Source organism: Oncorhynchus mykiss, chromosome 8 (assembly GCF_013265735.2).
Source record: "Oncorhynchus mykiss isolate Arlee chromosome 8, USDA_OmykA_1.1, whole genome shotgun sequence".
Taxonomy (NCBI): domain Eukaryota; kingdom Metazoa; phylum Chordata; class Actinopteri; order Salmoniformes; family Salmonidae; genus Oncorhynchus; species Oncorhynchus mykiss.
The window spans coordinates 37,092,246-37,106,902 of NC_048572.1; the positions used below are offsets into that span (position 1 = coordinate 37,092,246).

At 45.1% G+C, this 14,657-nt stretch overlaps 1 protein-coding gene across 1 annotated transcript in view; it reads left to right on the plus strand.

The window, feature by feature from the left end:
- LOC110530907 (kelch-like protein 29) overlaps window positions 1-14,657 on the plus strand; it is a 330,236-nt gene that overhangs the window by 275,648 nt on the left and 39,931 nt on the right. The window contains exons 11-12 of the mRNA XM_036985426.1: window positions 10,796-10,978; window positions 12,740-12,920. Coding sequence (XP_036841321.1) covers window positions 10,796-10,978; window positions 12,740-12,920 — 364 coding nt within the window. The remainder of the gene's footprint in view (window positions 1-10,795; window positions 10,979-12,739; window positions 12,921-14,657) is intronic.

Here is a 14,657-nt window from a genome sequence, read left to right on the forward strand (position 1 = left end):
CAGAGTTAATGCCTAAAGTTAACCTTAAAAAGTTAGAAATTTGACATTTGGAGCAACTTAAAAATGGATGAATGTCTAATTCTGATGTGAGAGCTAGTTGGTCAAAAGACCAACTAATGAAATAAATATCAAAATTGGGCTCCTTGTCTAAACGCAGCCCAAGTGCATCTCAAACCCGACCCTCCATATGCGCCTCTGTCTGGATGCACAGATCTTTTTTCTTTCTTTCTCTCTGTTCTGCCCTTACCATGACAACCACCCCAAAATTTGAATCAACATTAACAGGAAATGAGCGTGGTATCTGTGTGCTACTTCAGAGGCTACATCAGTGGGAATGCACTAATCTGATATGGGTCACATGTAAAACTAAGTGTGGACAGTCAGGAGAAAGTGATTTTGATATTGAAAGAAAAACAGATTTGGGTTCTTAGGGTGGTTGTGTAAACACAGCCTAAAACTCATAAAGAGCCGTTCACACATCACTCCAGTGACTCTCCTAGCTACTAATTGGCTAATTAGAGACAGTTTACTGTAAAGTGATTATCTGTCATTAGGTATTCTGAGGAAGGGATTCCATTGTGAATTTGTGAAGTTTACACCCATAGATGAACAGTGCCTTGTGAATGTTTTCACCTTAGCGTTATTCTAAAATTGATTAAATCTGTTTTTTTCCACTTTGTGTAGATTGCTGAGGATAAAAAATGTTTTTTAAGTATTTAATCCATTTTAGAATACGGCTGTAATGTAACAAAATGTGGAAAAAGCCAAGGGGTCTGAGTACTTTCCGAAGGCACTGCATTTAGTCTTATTTTCTGATCCCTCTGTCTCCTGCATGTTAATAAGGATCTGTCACTGAGACGAGACGTAAAACCACAGTCAGTTCTTTGATACCGATGAACAGTAGTGCTGAGCGATTAGTGCTTTTTGAGGTTGGTTCGGTTTTGGTTCGGACACACAAACACATGTCAAACCCCTTCCTCACAGCAGCTATGCTCAGCGCAGCCCCAGAAAGGAAAATCTAGAGCAAGGCCAAACCGTTAACTTAGCTCAGCCAAGTGTACTAGCACTCAGACAAATGAGCTGTAATGACTGCGGGACGTTTACACACACACACACACACACACACACACACACACACACACACACACACACACACACACACAGTCTACACATACAGTGCCTGGGCCCAGCTATATACACAAATACTTTAATATATACCGGCTAGAGCAGGGGGAAGGTCTGAAATGAGATTCTCATCTCTGTGACCATTTGCACTTTCTGTACACTAATATAAAATTCACAGGCCACAAGCCCAGAATCTACAAAATAAATGATTAAACCACACACAGATACTGTACACACGCATATACACAGCACCAGCGAGAGAGGAGAGCTAACAAACCGCATTGCAGCAGGTCTGAGCTGGTCAAGCGTTGACTTCTATCATGGTTTAGACTCGCATACAGTAGCTCCATTCATGGGTATGCAGTCAAATGCTCTGTTTGGTTGGAGAGGCCAGCGGCTGCTTCGAACTGTGGTAGACAGGTGAGCAATCAACTTTCAGAGACGAATCTGTAGTCAAATACACTCACCTTCAAATGAAATGAAATGAATCGGTGAATAAATACAGTGGGGCAAAAAAGTATTTAGTCAGCCACCAATTGTGCAAGTTCTCACACTTAAAAAGATGAGGCCTGTCATTGTCATCATAGCTACACTTCAACTATGACAGACACAATGAGAAAAGAAAATCCAGAAAATCACATTGTAGGATTTTTAATGAATTTATTTCTCATTTTGTCTGTCATAGTTGAAGCGTACCTATAATGAAAATTACAGGCCTCTCTCATCTTTTTAAGTGGGAGAACTTGCACAATTGGTGGCTGACTAAATTATTTTTTGCCCCACTGTATACCCAAGGATGTCCAGCCCTCCGCCCGAAGAGCTATTGGGTCTGCAGGCTTTTGCTCCAGCCCTGCTCTAACACACCTGATTCAGTTCATCAGCTGCTCTACAGGGCTTTGGCGTTAGAGCGGGGCTGCATCAAGCGCCTGCAGACCCTGTTGCTGTCCAGGAGGACGGTAACCTTAAAGCAGTAATAGTCATGATGTAAAAATACACTTAGTAAAGTGAGTGGCCTGCAGGCCGAGGCGGGGGGGGGTGAAGATATTGGGAAGACTATATAAAGATGTTAAAGTCAGACTCTGATTTTAACGCCCACACACACTCTTGAAGCCCTACATTTGGAGTGGTGACATCATCATCGTATTCAAACTTCTTGTCCCCCTCAGCCCTCTGGGGAAGAGACTGAAGAGACAGAGGCACCACTGAGACGGAAATGAGAACTACACGCACGCACGCACACACATACACACACACACACACGCACACAACCGATTCCCACTAGACTCCTACACGGGAGCACAGAGATCATAAGATGGTATTTCATACTATTCGGTTCTGTCTGTCGGCTTATCGTCTGAAGCGCCACGTCCTCTCCAGCCATTCATTTGGGAGATAGGACTTGTGTGAATTTGGAAGCCAATTATAGGGTTTGTTATTTTGGTTAGTTGCGAGCATATGCATGGGTATTTATGTGTGCGCGTGCGTGCGCGCGCTAGTGTCCAGCTCCTAGTTTGACTGATTATTCAGGCTGGTTTGTTTTAAAGATCCAATGTAGCGTGATATTACTCTGTGCTACGGTCTGAAAAGGAAAGCGGGCACGGTCCCCACCGCTTGAGAATGGCTGAGAGACACACACTATGCCGACGCTTCGGAAATGCCTTCAGCATATCATAATCATATCTCATCTCTTGCCATGTGGAAAGATGTGGGAGAGCCTAGAATAGAACATAAAGGTGGAGACATTGATGTTTCTGGGTCTTTATTGGTGAAAGTTTGAACAAATTCATCATTTTCATATCATACATTTGAAATGTTACTGTAGCTAGTATGTCCTCTGACCGCTGGCCTAAATATGGGGAGTGAATTTCAACCCCCTGGCTGTCGGCATGACGACATAGCTTTCTGACCACTGACCAGAGGACCAAGTACTGGCTGGCTGATTTGGCTCAGTTTCTTCCAAGAGCTAGATTATGCAGTGTACAGAACACACACACGCAAACACCAAATCCACACATGCAATGATTTTCACATAACCAGGCTGGATGAATATTGTATGAGGTTGAAGCTGCTGTAAAGTCTTAGGTAGGTTAAATGGTCACATTTAGTGTGTGTGTGTGTGTGTGTGTGCGTTGGCAGATCACTTGCTAGTGCTGAGTCCCTGTCGCATTGTGTCTTTCAGGGGCTGGCTAGAGTCCCCACACAGCAGGCCGCAAATACACACACACACACCCTGAGAATACCCATAGAGCACACACTTACATAGACTCAAACACGCTCCCTGATTCTTTGCCAGAATACCCTCACAGCAGGGGCCACACACACACACATACACTGTATCTGAGGCCCCTAGCCTCCTGATCCTCACCATACCAAATGACCTCCCTGGGAGAAAGAGCATACGGTTAGGAGAAAGGAGGAGGAGAAGGATTGAGAGGGCTGAGATAAAAAGGGAGAGTGGGGCTTAGTGACAGACCCCACAGATCCCCAGGACAGCAGCACAATTAGACCCAACCAAATCATGAGAAAACAAAAAGAGAATTACTTGACACACTGGAAAGAATGAACAAAAAAACAGAGCAAACTAGAATGCTATTTGGCCCTAAACAGAGAGTACACAGTGGCAGAATACCTGACCACTGTGACTGACCCAAACTGGAGATGTACAGACTCAGTGAGCATAGCCTTGCTATTGAAAAAGGCTGCCGTAGGCAGACCTGGCTCTCAAGAGAAGACAGGCTATGTGCCTACTGCCCACAAAATGAGGTGGAAACTGAGCTGCACTTCCTAACCTGCCAAATGTATGACCATATTAGAGACACATATTTCCCTCAGATTACACAGATCCACAAAGAATTTGAACACAAACCCAATTTTGATAAACCACAGTGTGCTATCACAACAGCAAGATTTGTGACCTGTTGCCATAAGAAAAGGGCAACCAGTGAATAACAAACACCATTGTAAATACAACCCATATCTATGTTTATTTATTTTCCCTTTTGTACACAAACTATTTGCACATAATATGACATTTGAAATGTCTTATACTTTTGGAACTTTTGTGAGTGTAATGTTTAATGTAACTTGATATTGTTTATTTCACTTTTGTTTAGTATCTACTTCGCTTGCTTTGCCAATGTTAACATGTGTTTCTCATGCCAATAAAGCCCTTAAATTGAATTTATATGAGAGAGATTGAGGGGAAAGAAAGAGGACGGGGCAATGGGAGAGATCAAGGTGAGATATACAGAGAATGGATAGAGAGAGCAAGGTTGAACTGTGGAGTAAATAGGGGAAGAGATAGAGATAAGAGGAGATAAAAAAACAAAAAAACAGAGGAAGCAGGCCTTAGAAGGGTTTAGCCGAAGGGGAAAAGAGGAGATGGCAGGGGCACAGCATGGGGCAGGGAGGAGAACAAGGAGAGACCGAGAAGGGTGGGGGGGAGGGGTTGTGTGTGTGTGTGTGTGTGTGTGTGTGTAGTGGTGGGAAAAGTACCAATTCTCATACTTGAGTAAAGATAATGTACCTTAATAGAAAATGACTCAAGTAAAAGTGAAAGTCACCCAGTAAAATACATATAGAGAAAAAGTCTAAAAGTATTTGGTTTTAAATATACTTAAGTATCAAAAGTAAATGTAATTGCTAAAATATACTTACAGTGCATTTGGAAAGTGTTCATACCCCCAAGGCTCTTCCTAGAGCTGGCCGCCCAGCCAAACTGAGCAATGGGGGGGGGGGGGGGGGGGCTTGGTCAGGGAGGTGAACCCGATGGTCACTCTCACAGAGCTCCAGAGTTCCTGTGTGGAGATGGTTGTCCTTCTGAAAGGTTCTCCCATCTCTGCAGCACTTCACCAATCAGGCCTTTATGGTAGAGTGGTCAGTCGGAAGCCACTCTTCAGTAAAAGGCACATGACAGCCTGCTAAGAGTTTGCCAAAAGGCAACTAAAGGACTCTCAGACCTCGAGAAACAAGATTCTCTGGTCTGATGAAACCAAGATTGAACTCTTTGGCCTGAATGCCAAGCGTCACGTTTGGAGGAAACCTGGCACCATCCCTACGGGGAAGTATCATGCTGGCAGCGTCATGATGTGGGGATGGTTTTCAGCGGCAGGGACTGGGACACTCCTCAGGATCGAGGGAAAGATGAACTGAGCAAAGTGCAGAGAGATCCTTGATGAAAACCTGCTCCAGAGCTCTCAGAATCTTGTTTCTCATGGACTGAGAGTCCTTTCGGTGCCTTTTGGCCAACTCCAAGTGGAAGGATCTCCCATTGGGTTCTTGGTCACCTCCCTGACCAAGGCCCTTCTCCTCAGATTGCTCAGTTTGCCCAGGTGGCCAGCTATATGAAGAGTCTTGGTGGTTCCAAACTTCTTTCATTTAAGAATGATGGAGGCCACTGTGTTTTTGGGGACCTTCAATGCTGCAGACATTTTTTGGTACGCTTCCCCAGATTTGTGCCTCGACACAATCCTGTCTCGGAGCTCTACGGACAATGCCTTTGATATCATGGCTTGCTCTGACATGCACTGTCAACTGTGGGACCTTCTATAGACAGGTGTGTGCTTTTCCAAATCATGTCCAATCAATTGATTTTTACCACAGGTGGACTCCAATCAAGTTGTAGAAACATCTCAAGAATAATCAATGGAAACAGGATACACAGGAAGGGGTCTGAAAACTTTCAGAATGCATTGTACATAGGCTTTCTAGGGCAGACCAGGGCTTTTGGCACCGTTAATTTTCTACACAGTAGCCGTCTGACAGAGATTGTGACCGGACTCTGGGGGTCTGGAGTAGGGTTGCAAAGAATTTTGGTAATTTTCAAGGAACATATGTAATTTTACCAGATGACATCTAGTGGCCTTTTTGGGTACTTCTGATTATCACCGTTGTCTGTAATTATCTCTGGCCTTCTGTGTGGCCTTATCATATGTAACATTAAAACAACTATGATTTTAACATACACAGAATGACAACGCTGTAAAACCTTATCCTAAATATAAATCCTAAACTTGGTGAATACCATTGGTGTTTAATATGATAGAATGCCATAGATTACCGATAACTTTGGTCAATTACAGGTAGCCTTTCAACCATAGATGGGAGCAGAGAGACGAGCGGTGCGCGTGGTTGTGTGCATGTTCTGCCGATGCTACTGTATGCTCAGCAGGTGGGCAGCTCACCTCTCAGAGTTCCCACCCCCTGCCTCTCCCTTTCCTCTCATGGTCACGACACGGGAAATAAACCACAGGCTGTCAGCATCTCAGTTATCCCTCTATCTTTCCATCCCTCACTCCATCCACCTTCTCCCCCAAATGTCGTTTCAGCAGCTGAAACGCCCCTGTGCGGATCTGTTGTCAAGGAGAGTGCACTGTCTCACAACTCTCGGTAAGACGTTTTAGCCACACGTGGATAGATGGGGAGAGAGTGAGAGGGCAAGAGAAAAAAAAAATCACCTCCCTAACGAGCTGAGAAGCGTCTCTCAGTTTGACCTCGGGGAGCAGGGGTCGAGAGGCTACCCGGCCAGATGTCATGTTCACTGGCAAAAACTAAAATGAGCTTGTCTTGGCAATTATCCCCCTGTCCCCGGTGTATGCATGAACCTTCAAGTTGTTATAATGTGGTAAATTCTAACAGATTATAACATAAACACATATGTTCAACCAATACATGATGCGTATCCCATTACGTGTCAAGATGGTTGGCATTTACCTCAGAGCAGAGAACTGCACCATCAGCTGAATGTATGATCTAAACACATGTTCACTCAATACGTACAGTATGTTTCATATAGTCCATGTACTGGAGACGTACATGGTTGGCATTTACCTCAGGACTGAGAATCACCCATTCAGCACTACTGTAAAAGCACTATATCAGCTGGATGTACAGTATGCCTGCAAATAGTACCTTGTGGGTGTGCTGTTGCCACTCTGAATACCTCAGAACTACACTCAGCATTAAATCTATTTTTACACTCCTCTCATCTCAAGATGTTGTCACTAGTTTCCCCACTTTAATAATCAGTCAGGGTTCTTTCGACCATCTCTTTTTTTTTTTTTTTTTTTTTTTTTGTTACAATTGCAACACACATTCATATTATTTGGTAAAGCTCTCAGATATGCGTGGCCCATTTGCAGTTCAACTGCTCTCGTAACCCTTGAAAGAAGAAGCAGTGCCATTTTTCCCCCAGCCGTCCTATCCCAGTGTAAGCGGTATGGCGTTGATATATGATACATGATAGGCCTGTGGTCTGAGCCAGCATTTACTTCTCCTCGTCCCACTAAAGCCTCCCGTGCCGCTTTATCCTTTTCCTCCTTTCTTTAAGAAAAAAACGAATCTAAACCAAGAGCACTTGTGTGCTCACACAGCCCTGGAGAAAGACGGGTAACGAGGAAAGAAGGAAAGAGAAAGAGCAGCTTTAGAAGAAAAGAGGAGAAAAAAAAGATGACAGGGAGGGAAAGATGGTAAAGGAGTGGTGGACAGAGGTTGTCAGGGGAACAAGGGAGGAGAGGAGAAGGTTTGGAGTATTGATCCAGGAAAATGAGCCAGCGGTTAGAATCCTAGCTATGGAATTTCTGAGGAATGTATCTCTCTCCTTCTCTCTGGCTCTCCCGCTCTCTCTCCCCTTGCACTCTCGGTCTCTCTCATCTCCTCTCCTCTCTCCTTGTCTACCTGCTGTCGAGGGCTAAGAGGCCTGGAGAAACACGTGGTGTTTTTGTACAGCCATATGACAAGACACGCACACCCACACACACACACAAACGACATCGTCTGCCTACAGTAGTGTGTGTGTGTGTGTGTGTGTGTGGAGATGAGATGCTGGTAGTGTGCTGAACACATGGTTGAGCACTGAACATGAAGAGAATAGTTATACTCACAGATATCTCACTGATCAAAATACACAAAGACATACACACACACACACACACACACACAGGTTAATGGATGTGCCACACTGAATTCCCACTCCTTGAGATGAGACCCAGAATTCAAATGCTGCGTTTGTAGTGCTGCTGTTGTTGAATACCCACACATTGATTTAGCATATTGATTTAGTAAAGGATTGAGGGCATGCTGTGAGTTTCGCTAGCACCGAGAGAGAAGCGCTATCTACGGGAACGGAGAAGAGAGGAGACCAGAGAGGAGGGAGAGAAAGCAAGCTGGATAAATAAGTGTAGAGAGAGAGAGAGGTGTTATTTGTGGTAATGGAGAGAGAGTGTGGGGGGAGAAGGAGAGAGAAGGATGGAGATAGGGGTGTTATCTGTGGAAATGAATAGAGGGAGAAAGAGAGGCAAGCCTCTCGTGTCCATCCTTCCAAAATCCTCTCTTATGCCAGGTGTACACTACACGATTCTGGCCAGGATGTAGCTGTCCCAGACAAGTTATTGAGATCGGAGACAAACTCCCCAATGTCGTTGCTGACTCGGGGTGCGCGGCTGTCACCGACGCTCGTTTAATGTGAGCGGGTCAAAGACGCAATCTAAGGGCTACCAAGCTGTCCCAGACGTCCCGACACAAAATCGGCAATGCTCTTGTAGTGGGAGATGTGCAACGACAACTTTTGAGAACGGTGGTCAACAATAGAAAATGAGAGCTCGCCAGAGAAGAAGCCAGTGAGATGACATTGTTTTGCGTCACCCAGAATGTGTAGACTCTTGAGCAGGAGCGATGACTACTACTAGAATGTGTTTGTACTTGCCTTCAACCAATGCCAAAGTGTCAAATCGGTACAGCTCTGAAGTTCACAATTCAAAATGTTGGCTAGATATTTGAACTCTGTGTGGCAAGCGTGAACATCTGACTAAACGTTCATGGGGCTGCTATGAGCCACAGCTCGTAGCTACTACATTACATCGTATCACAGCGCGAGGGGTAGCATGGTATGGGAACGGAGGATGGCGGAAACTGAGGTTTTGTTTGAAACTGCTAGTGAGTCGAGTAGTACAGAAAGTGAGAATGAGTGGGTTACATTGGCGAAGAAAGAGGGAAATGAGAAGTAAAGCTGTGTTATCAAATAGGAAACCACTAGACTGGTTTTTGGTCGGAGTCAGGGTTATGGATCAATGCTACTTGGGAAATCCGTTTATCGTCTCCAGGAAAATCTGGAATGTGTTGGAAGAAAGTGTGGAGTCGGTGAGAGTCACACGATTTTTGTGTGTGTCTGCGGAGCAGAAGAAGCGTGTTTTAAAATATTAGAGTGGACTTTTTCCTGCAGGGATTTTCGTAGCAGGGCAGCTATCATGTGGGTTGTTTCTGGAGTGGGACATATAACTGAAGACATTGATTGAGTGGTTGGTGCACCTCGACTGCCCTGTACGGTGGACGGAGAAAACAAGTTCACTTCATCCATGCTACTGTTCTTTGATGTAGAGTCTCTCCCGTCTCATATAAAGTTAGGATTCATGAGATACCCTGTAAGAGCTTTTGTGCACAAGACCCTTCAGTGTCATAAAATGTCAAAGATTTGTGTCAAGTGGGTGCAGATGGGAATAAGATTGTAGGCCAGATGAAGGGAAACGCTGCAACTGTGGAGGTGAACATGCGCCAGGAATTCCTGGAGTGACCTGTTAGGGTGAAGGAGAATGAGAGTAAAGGAGTGTCCATCTTGTCTCCTGTCTGGAGGCGGTGAGGAAATTGGAAGGAATGAGTGGTGGGGAAGAAACAATGGTAGTAGGAGCCACCACGACCAGTGAAGGTTTCTCATCAACTGAGGGATAGTGAAATGCTACATGTTAAAAAGGTGGACTTTGTATTATTTATTGCAATGGTCGTAAACTGTACAGAACACGCAAAGAAGAAGTCTAAGAAAATTGGAATCATTGTGAATGGCGCTGACATTTTTTGTGGTCTTTGTGATTTCACAGCCAAGGCCGCGCAAGAAATCCTGTCGGTGAATGGAGGCCCCATCACAGGCCCCTGAGGCTGTGAAGGGATGTATTTTGGAGTGGACTGTGATTAAAGAAGTCTGACGTGTTTTATTTTTGTATGATGACATTTTCCCCCTTTCCCGGAATGTTTTTGTTGTTGTTGTTTCTTATTCAATTCCCCGTCCAGATGTGGGCAATAATGTACCATCCATTAACGTTGGATGCCAACCGCCTTAAACCCCATCGAAGAAGAAGACAAAGGGAAGAATCTTGTAGTGTGTCTGTGCCACATCGTTTAGAGTGCGCACCACTACATTGGCAACACCGACAACTAAAAAACAACAGGAAAGATCGTCTTTTAATGTGAGCGGGTCAGCGATGTTAGGATTTTGAAAGACGTGTCGTGTCCACCCGGTTTACGTGAGAAGCCTGAGCTTTTCAGGCAACCATAACCCATTTGAGAAACAATGTGCCTCTGAGCTCTCATGTGGGACATTTCTCTCCATTTTTCCCAACACAAATGGACTAATTGTTTGTCACAAACATTGCTTGAACCTAACTATCCTATCGCTTTTTAAGTAGCGCATATTTTTGCACATGAACTTCCAACTTAGACTCAACTGCTGGGTCCTCTATCTTAACAGAAACTCGCTCACAAAATAAATATTCTCGCCGTATGGTACCTCAAACACAGTTTACCTTTGTCTCGTCCCTCCTCCCATCCATCCCCCTTCTTTCCCTCCCCTCTCCCACACCTCACGCCTCTCTTCTCTCTCCCCCTCGCCCCCCTCTACCTCTAGGTGTGGCGGAGGTGATAGTGTTAATCGGTGGTCGCCAGGCCATCGGTATGAACCAGCGGTCTCTGACGGCGGTGACGTGTTTTAACCCTCAGAACAGTAAGTGGCACCCACTGGCCAGCCTGCCCTTCTACGACCGGGAGTTATTCAGCGTCATCTCAGCAGGGGACAACATCTACCTGTCAGGTAGGCTAATGATGGGGATTGCAGCAAACACACACACGCACGCATGCATGGACACACAAACACACACACTCTCACATAATGTTAACGTTGATATTCTTCCTATTATTTTAGATCTGTGTTCCTCCAGAGGTCCATCTGTTCTCTCTTCCACACTCCTACACAGAGTTAGACCTTGACATTGGACCCTGAAACGGCACTACTACGATTCGTCCTGCTGCATGTTCCCCTCTACCTCATTTCATATAAATGTAAATGTGTGTTGGGCCGGTGGACCTGGCCTATGTGTGTGTCTGTGGGGAGGCAGGCAGTCAGTGGGGAAATCAGCAGTGTACAGTAGTACTAACCATGGCTGAGGACTGTGCGTGTCCCTGCAGAGAATGAATGAAATGTCCACTCTGTTTGCTGCTTTCAATCCAAGCTACACTACATAGGCAAACATTGGCAGTAGAATGGTCTGTACTGAAGAGCTCAGTGACTTTCAACGTGGTACCGTCATCGCATGCCACCTTTCCAACAAGTCAGTTCGTCAAAATTTCTGCCCGGCTAGAGCTGCCCCGGTCAACTGTAAGTGCTGTTATTGTGAAGTGGAAACGTCTAGGTACAACAAAGGAGGTAGGCCACACGAGCTCACAGGACCTGCAGAAGTGCGTACGGTGGTAAATTTGTCTGTCCTCGCTTGCAACCGTCACTACCGAGTTCCAAACTGCCTCTGGAAGCAGCGTCAGCACAAGATCTGTTCGTCGGGAGTTAAATGAAATGGGTTTCCATGGCCGAGCAGCCGCACACAAGCCTAAGATCACCATGTGCAATGCCAAGCATCTGCTGTAGTGTCGTAAAACTCTGGAGCAGTGGAAACGAATTCTCTGGAGTGATGAATCACACTTCACCATCTGACAATCTGACGGTCAAATCTGGGTTTGGTGGATGCCAGGAGAACGCTACCTGCCGAATGCATAGTCCCTACTGTAAAGTTTGGTGGAGGAGGAATAATGGTCTAGGGCTGCTTGGTTCATGGTTCAGGCTAGGCCCTTTAGTTCCAGTAAAGGTTACAGCATCCAATGAAATTCTAGACAATTCTGTGCTTTCAACTTTGTGGCAACAGTTTGGGGATGGCCCTTTCCTGTTTCATAATGACAATGCCCCCGTCCACAAAGCGAGGTCCATACAGAAATTGTTTGTCAAGATCGTTGTGGGAGAACGTGACTGGCCTGCACAGAGCCCTGACCTCAACCCCATCGACCACCTATGGGATGAATTGGAACGCCGACTGCTAGCCAGGCCTAATCGCCTAATATCAGTGACTAACATCCCTAATGCTCTTGTGGCTGAATGGAAGCAAGCCCCTGCAGCAATGTTCCAACATCTAGTGGAAAGCCTTCCCAGAGGATTGGAGGCTGTTGAAGCAGCAAAGGAGGGACCAACTCCATATTAATGCCCATGATTTTGGAATGAGATGTTCGATGAGCAAGTGTCCACATAATGTAGGTTATGCTTGTAAAAATAAGGGGTCAATAAGTCATTCCTGAATCGGTGTAAGCTGGGGGCAAATGTAACAAGGTACCACCAAGATACCATCCCCCACTTGGTGGTACCTTGTTACATTTGCCCCCAGCTTACAACGATTCAATAATTACTCATTGGAAACCAGTAAAAACTATCTTCAACTCAATATTTTTAACATTTGTTTCATGTATATTGAATTGTTTGCTAGAGTCTGATGTGCCTGTAGCTGACTTGTGTGTCTTCTGTGTGTGTTTTAAGGTGGGACAGAGTCGGGTATGACGGTAACTGATGTGTGGTGCTACATGTCTCTATTGGACAATTGGAACCTGGTGTCTCGTATGACGGTGCCTCGCTGCAGACACAACAGTCTGGTGTACGACGGGAAACTCTATACCATTGGAGGTCTGGGCGTGTCAGGAAACCTGAACCATGTAGAGAGGTAAGAGACACTGACACACTTGAACACTTGTACAGTATATGCTACTATATGTGCCTATGGAGTGGAAACGACTGATTTAAGTGGCTTAAGCTTGTAATGCTGCTCGTGTAGCAGCAAAGGAAGCTATGCTATGCTAACGAAACACGTTTGTAAAGTGCTCTGGGCTGGGAGCAGAGCGAGAAGATGAATATCCATTGTGACACAGACTAAAGTACTATTCTATTTAAGTAGGACATTTTATGTAGGCTATACTTATACTGAAGTTATTTTAGTGTCTTATATGTTACGAGGTCACATCGACTTTTACTTTTTCAATAGAGCTCCTTATGTATTGATGTCCTTGGGCAGAAGGATGGGTATTGTATGTATGTCCCTGTGTGTGCAACTGTCTCGAGCTGTAGAAAAACGTTCAACTTGAAGGACGGTTAACGTCAAACCTAATTATTAGTGGTAAAAATCCATTTATGATCGGAAATAAACTCCTTTCACGGCAGTCTAACAATGAGACTGGAAACCTCTGAGGCAATATGAAAGGCAGTGGTAAAATGGCTTCATCTTCTGCTGCCCTCAACACAGTCTCGCACTCACACACACAACTGGGGTAAAATGTCTTCATCTTTTGCTGCTCTCAGCCAGGCTGGGAAGATTAAACTGAGCAATCAAAAGAACATAACAGAACGTATTACAACAGGCCACCGCTGCTCATTACAGAATGGAGTGGCTCTCCCAAGCCCCTCTCTCTCTCTCTCAATGTGGCAGAATACACAGACACACACACACACAAGAGATACCACACAGACCCACACACACTGAAGCTGTTCTCTCTCCGTGTAACAGCAGTCTCTCAAATGGATTCATCTAATTTGATATGTCCCCATAACGCTGCCATGCTGTGTCATTAAGACTGTGTCTGGCTGGAATACTGAGCTCTGTAATGGAAACACGTTTGATTCCTCTGCCTCGAGTCGCAGCTCGTAATTGCAGACCTAACATTGTCCCCAGGCTAGAGTTGCTGGCACGTAGAGCCTGGTAACAGTGTGGGACTGTTTGGGACTTAGGGGGTGTGGATTTACTGAGTGACATGATAATCAATTCAAATTCTGAGCGAATCACACCGCTATGAGACGTTGCTCCAAATCGTGGCGGAAAAGTGTTTGTTGCACCACGGAGTAATAATTCCCCAGAACCCGAGGTAGAAGGACCATATAGCCGTTCATGCTAATTGGTAGCTAGCGTAACTCTGTTAGCCATCCTGTAACACTGTACATTAATGTTTTCAGATCGTAAAGACATGCAGCCAATGGCAGTTTGGCAGTTTGATAATGTATGTTGTGGTTGTGCAGGACACTATCCCATTAAAAAGTACAAGCGCAGTCTTTTTCGCCCCAATGGCAATGATGCAGAATGCTACAACTACTGTAAGGCACTGGAGGAGATTGTTAGACCCATCTCTGTGGGAGATGGCTTGCCACTGGCAGTTTGCGAAAAGTGTCAAACTCTTCTTAGAAGATACTACAAAAGGCAGCTGTGAATTGGCGAGAAATGGCAGATTATTTTGAGAAAGATAGAGTAGATAGACTCATGGAATATCCACAATGGACAAGCTAACCTACTTCTCTTTGTTGCACACAAACACAAAAAAACATAATTGCCCCCCCCCCCCCAACCCACCCCTAGGTGCAGCACACTTAGGGGGAGGATCTAAGGGTTGCTGTAAATGCTGATGGAATGAGAGAC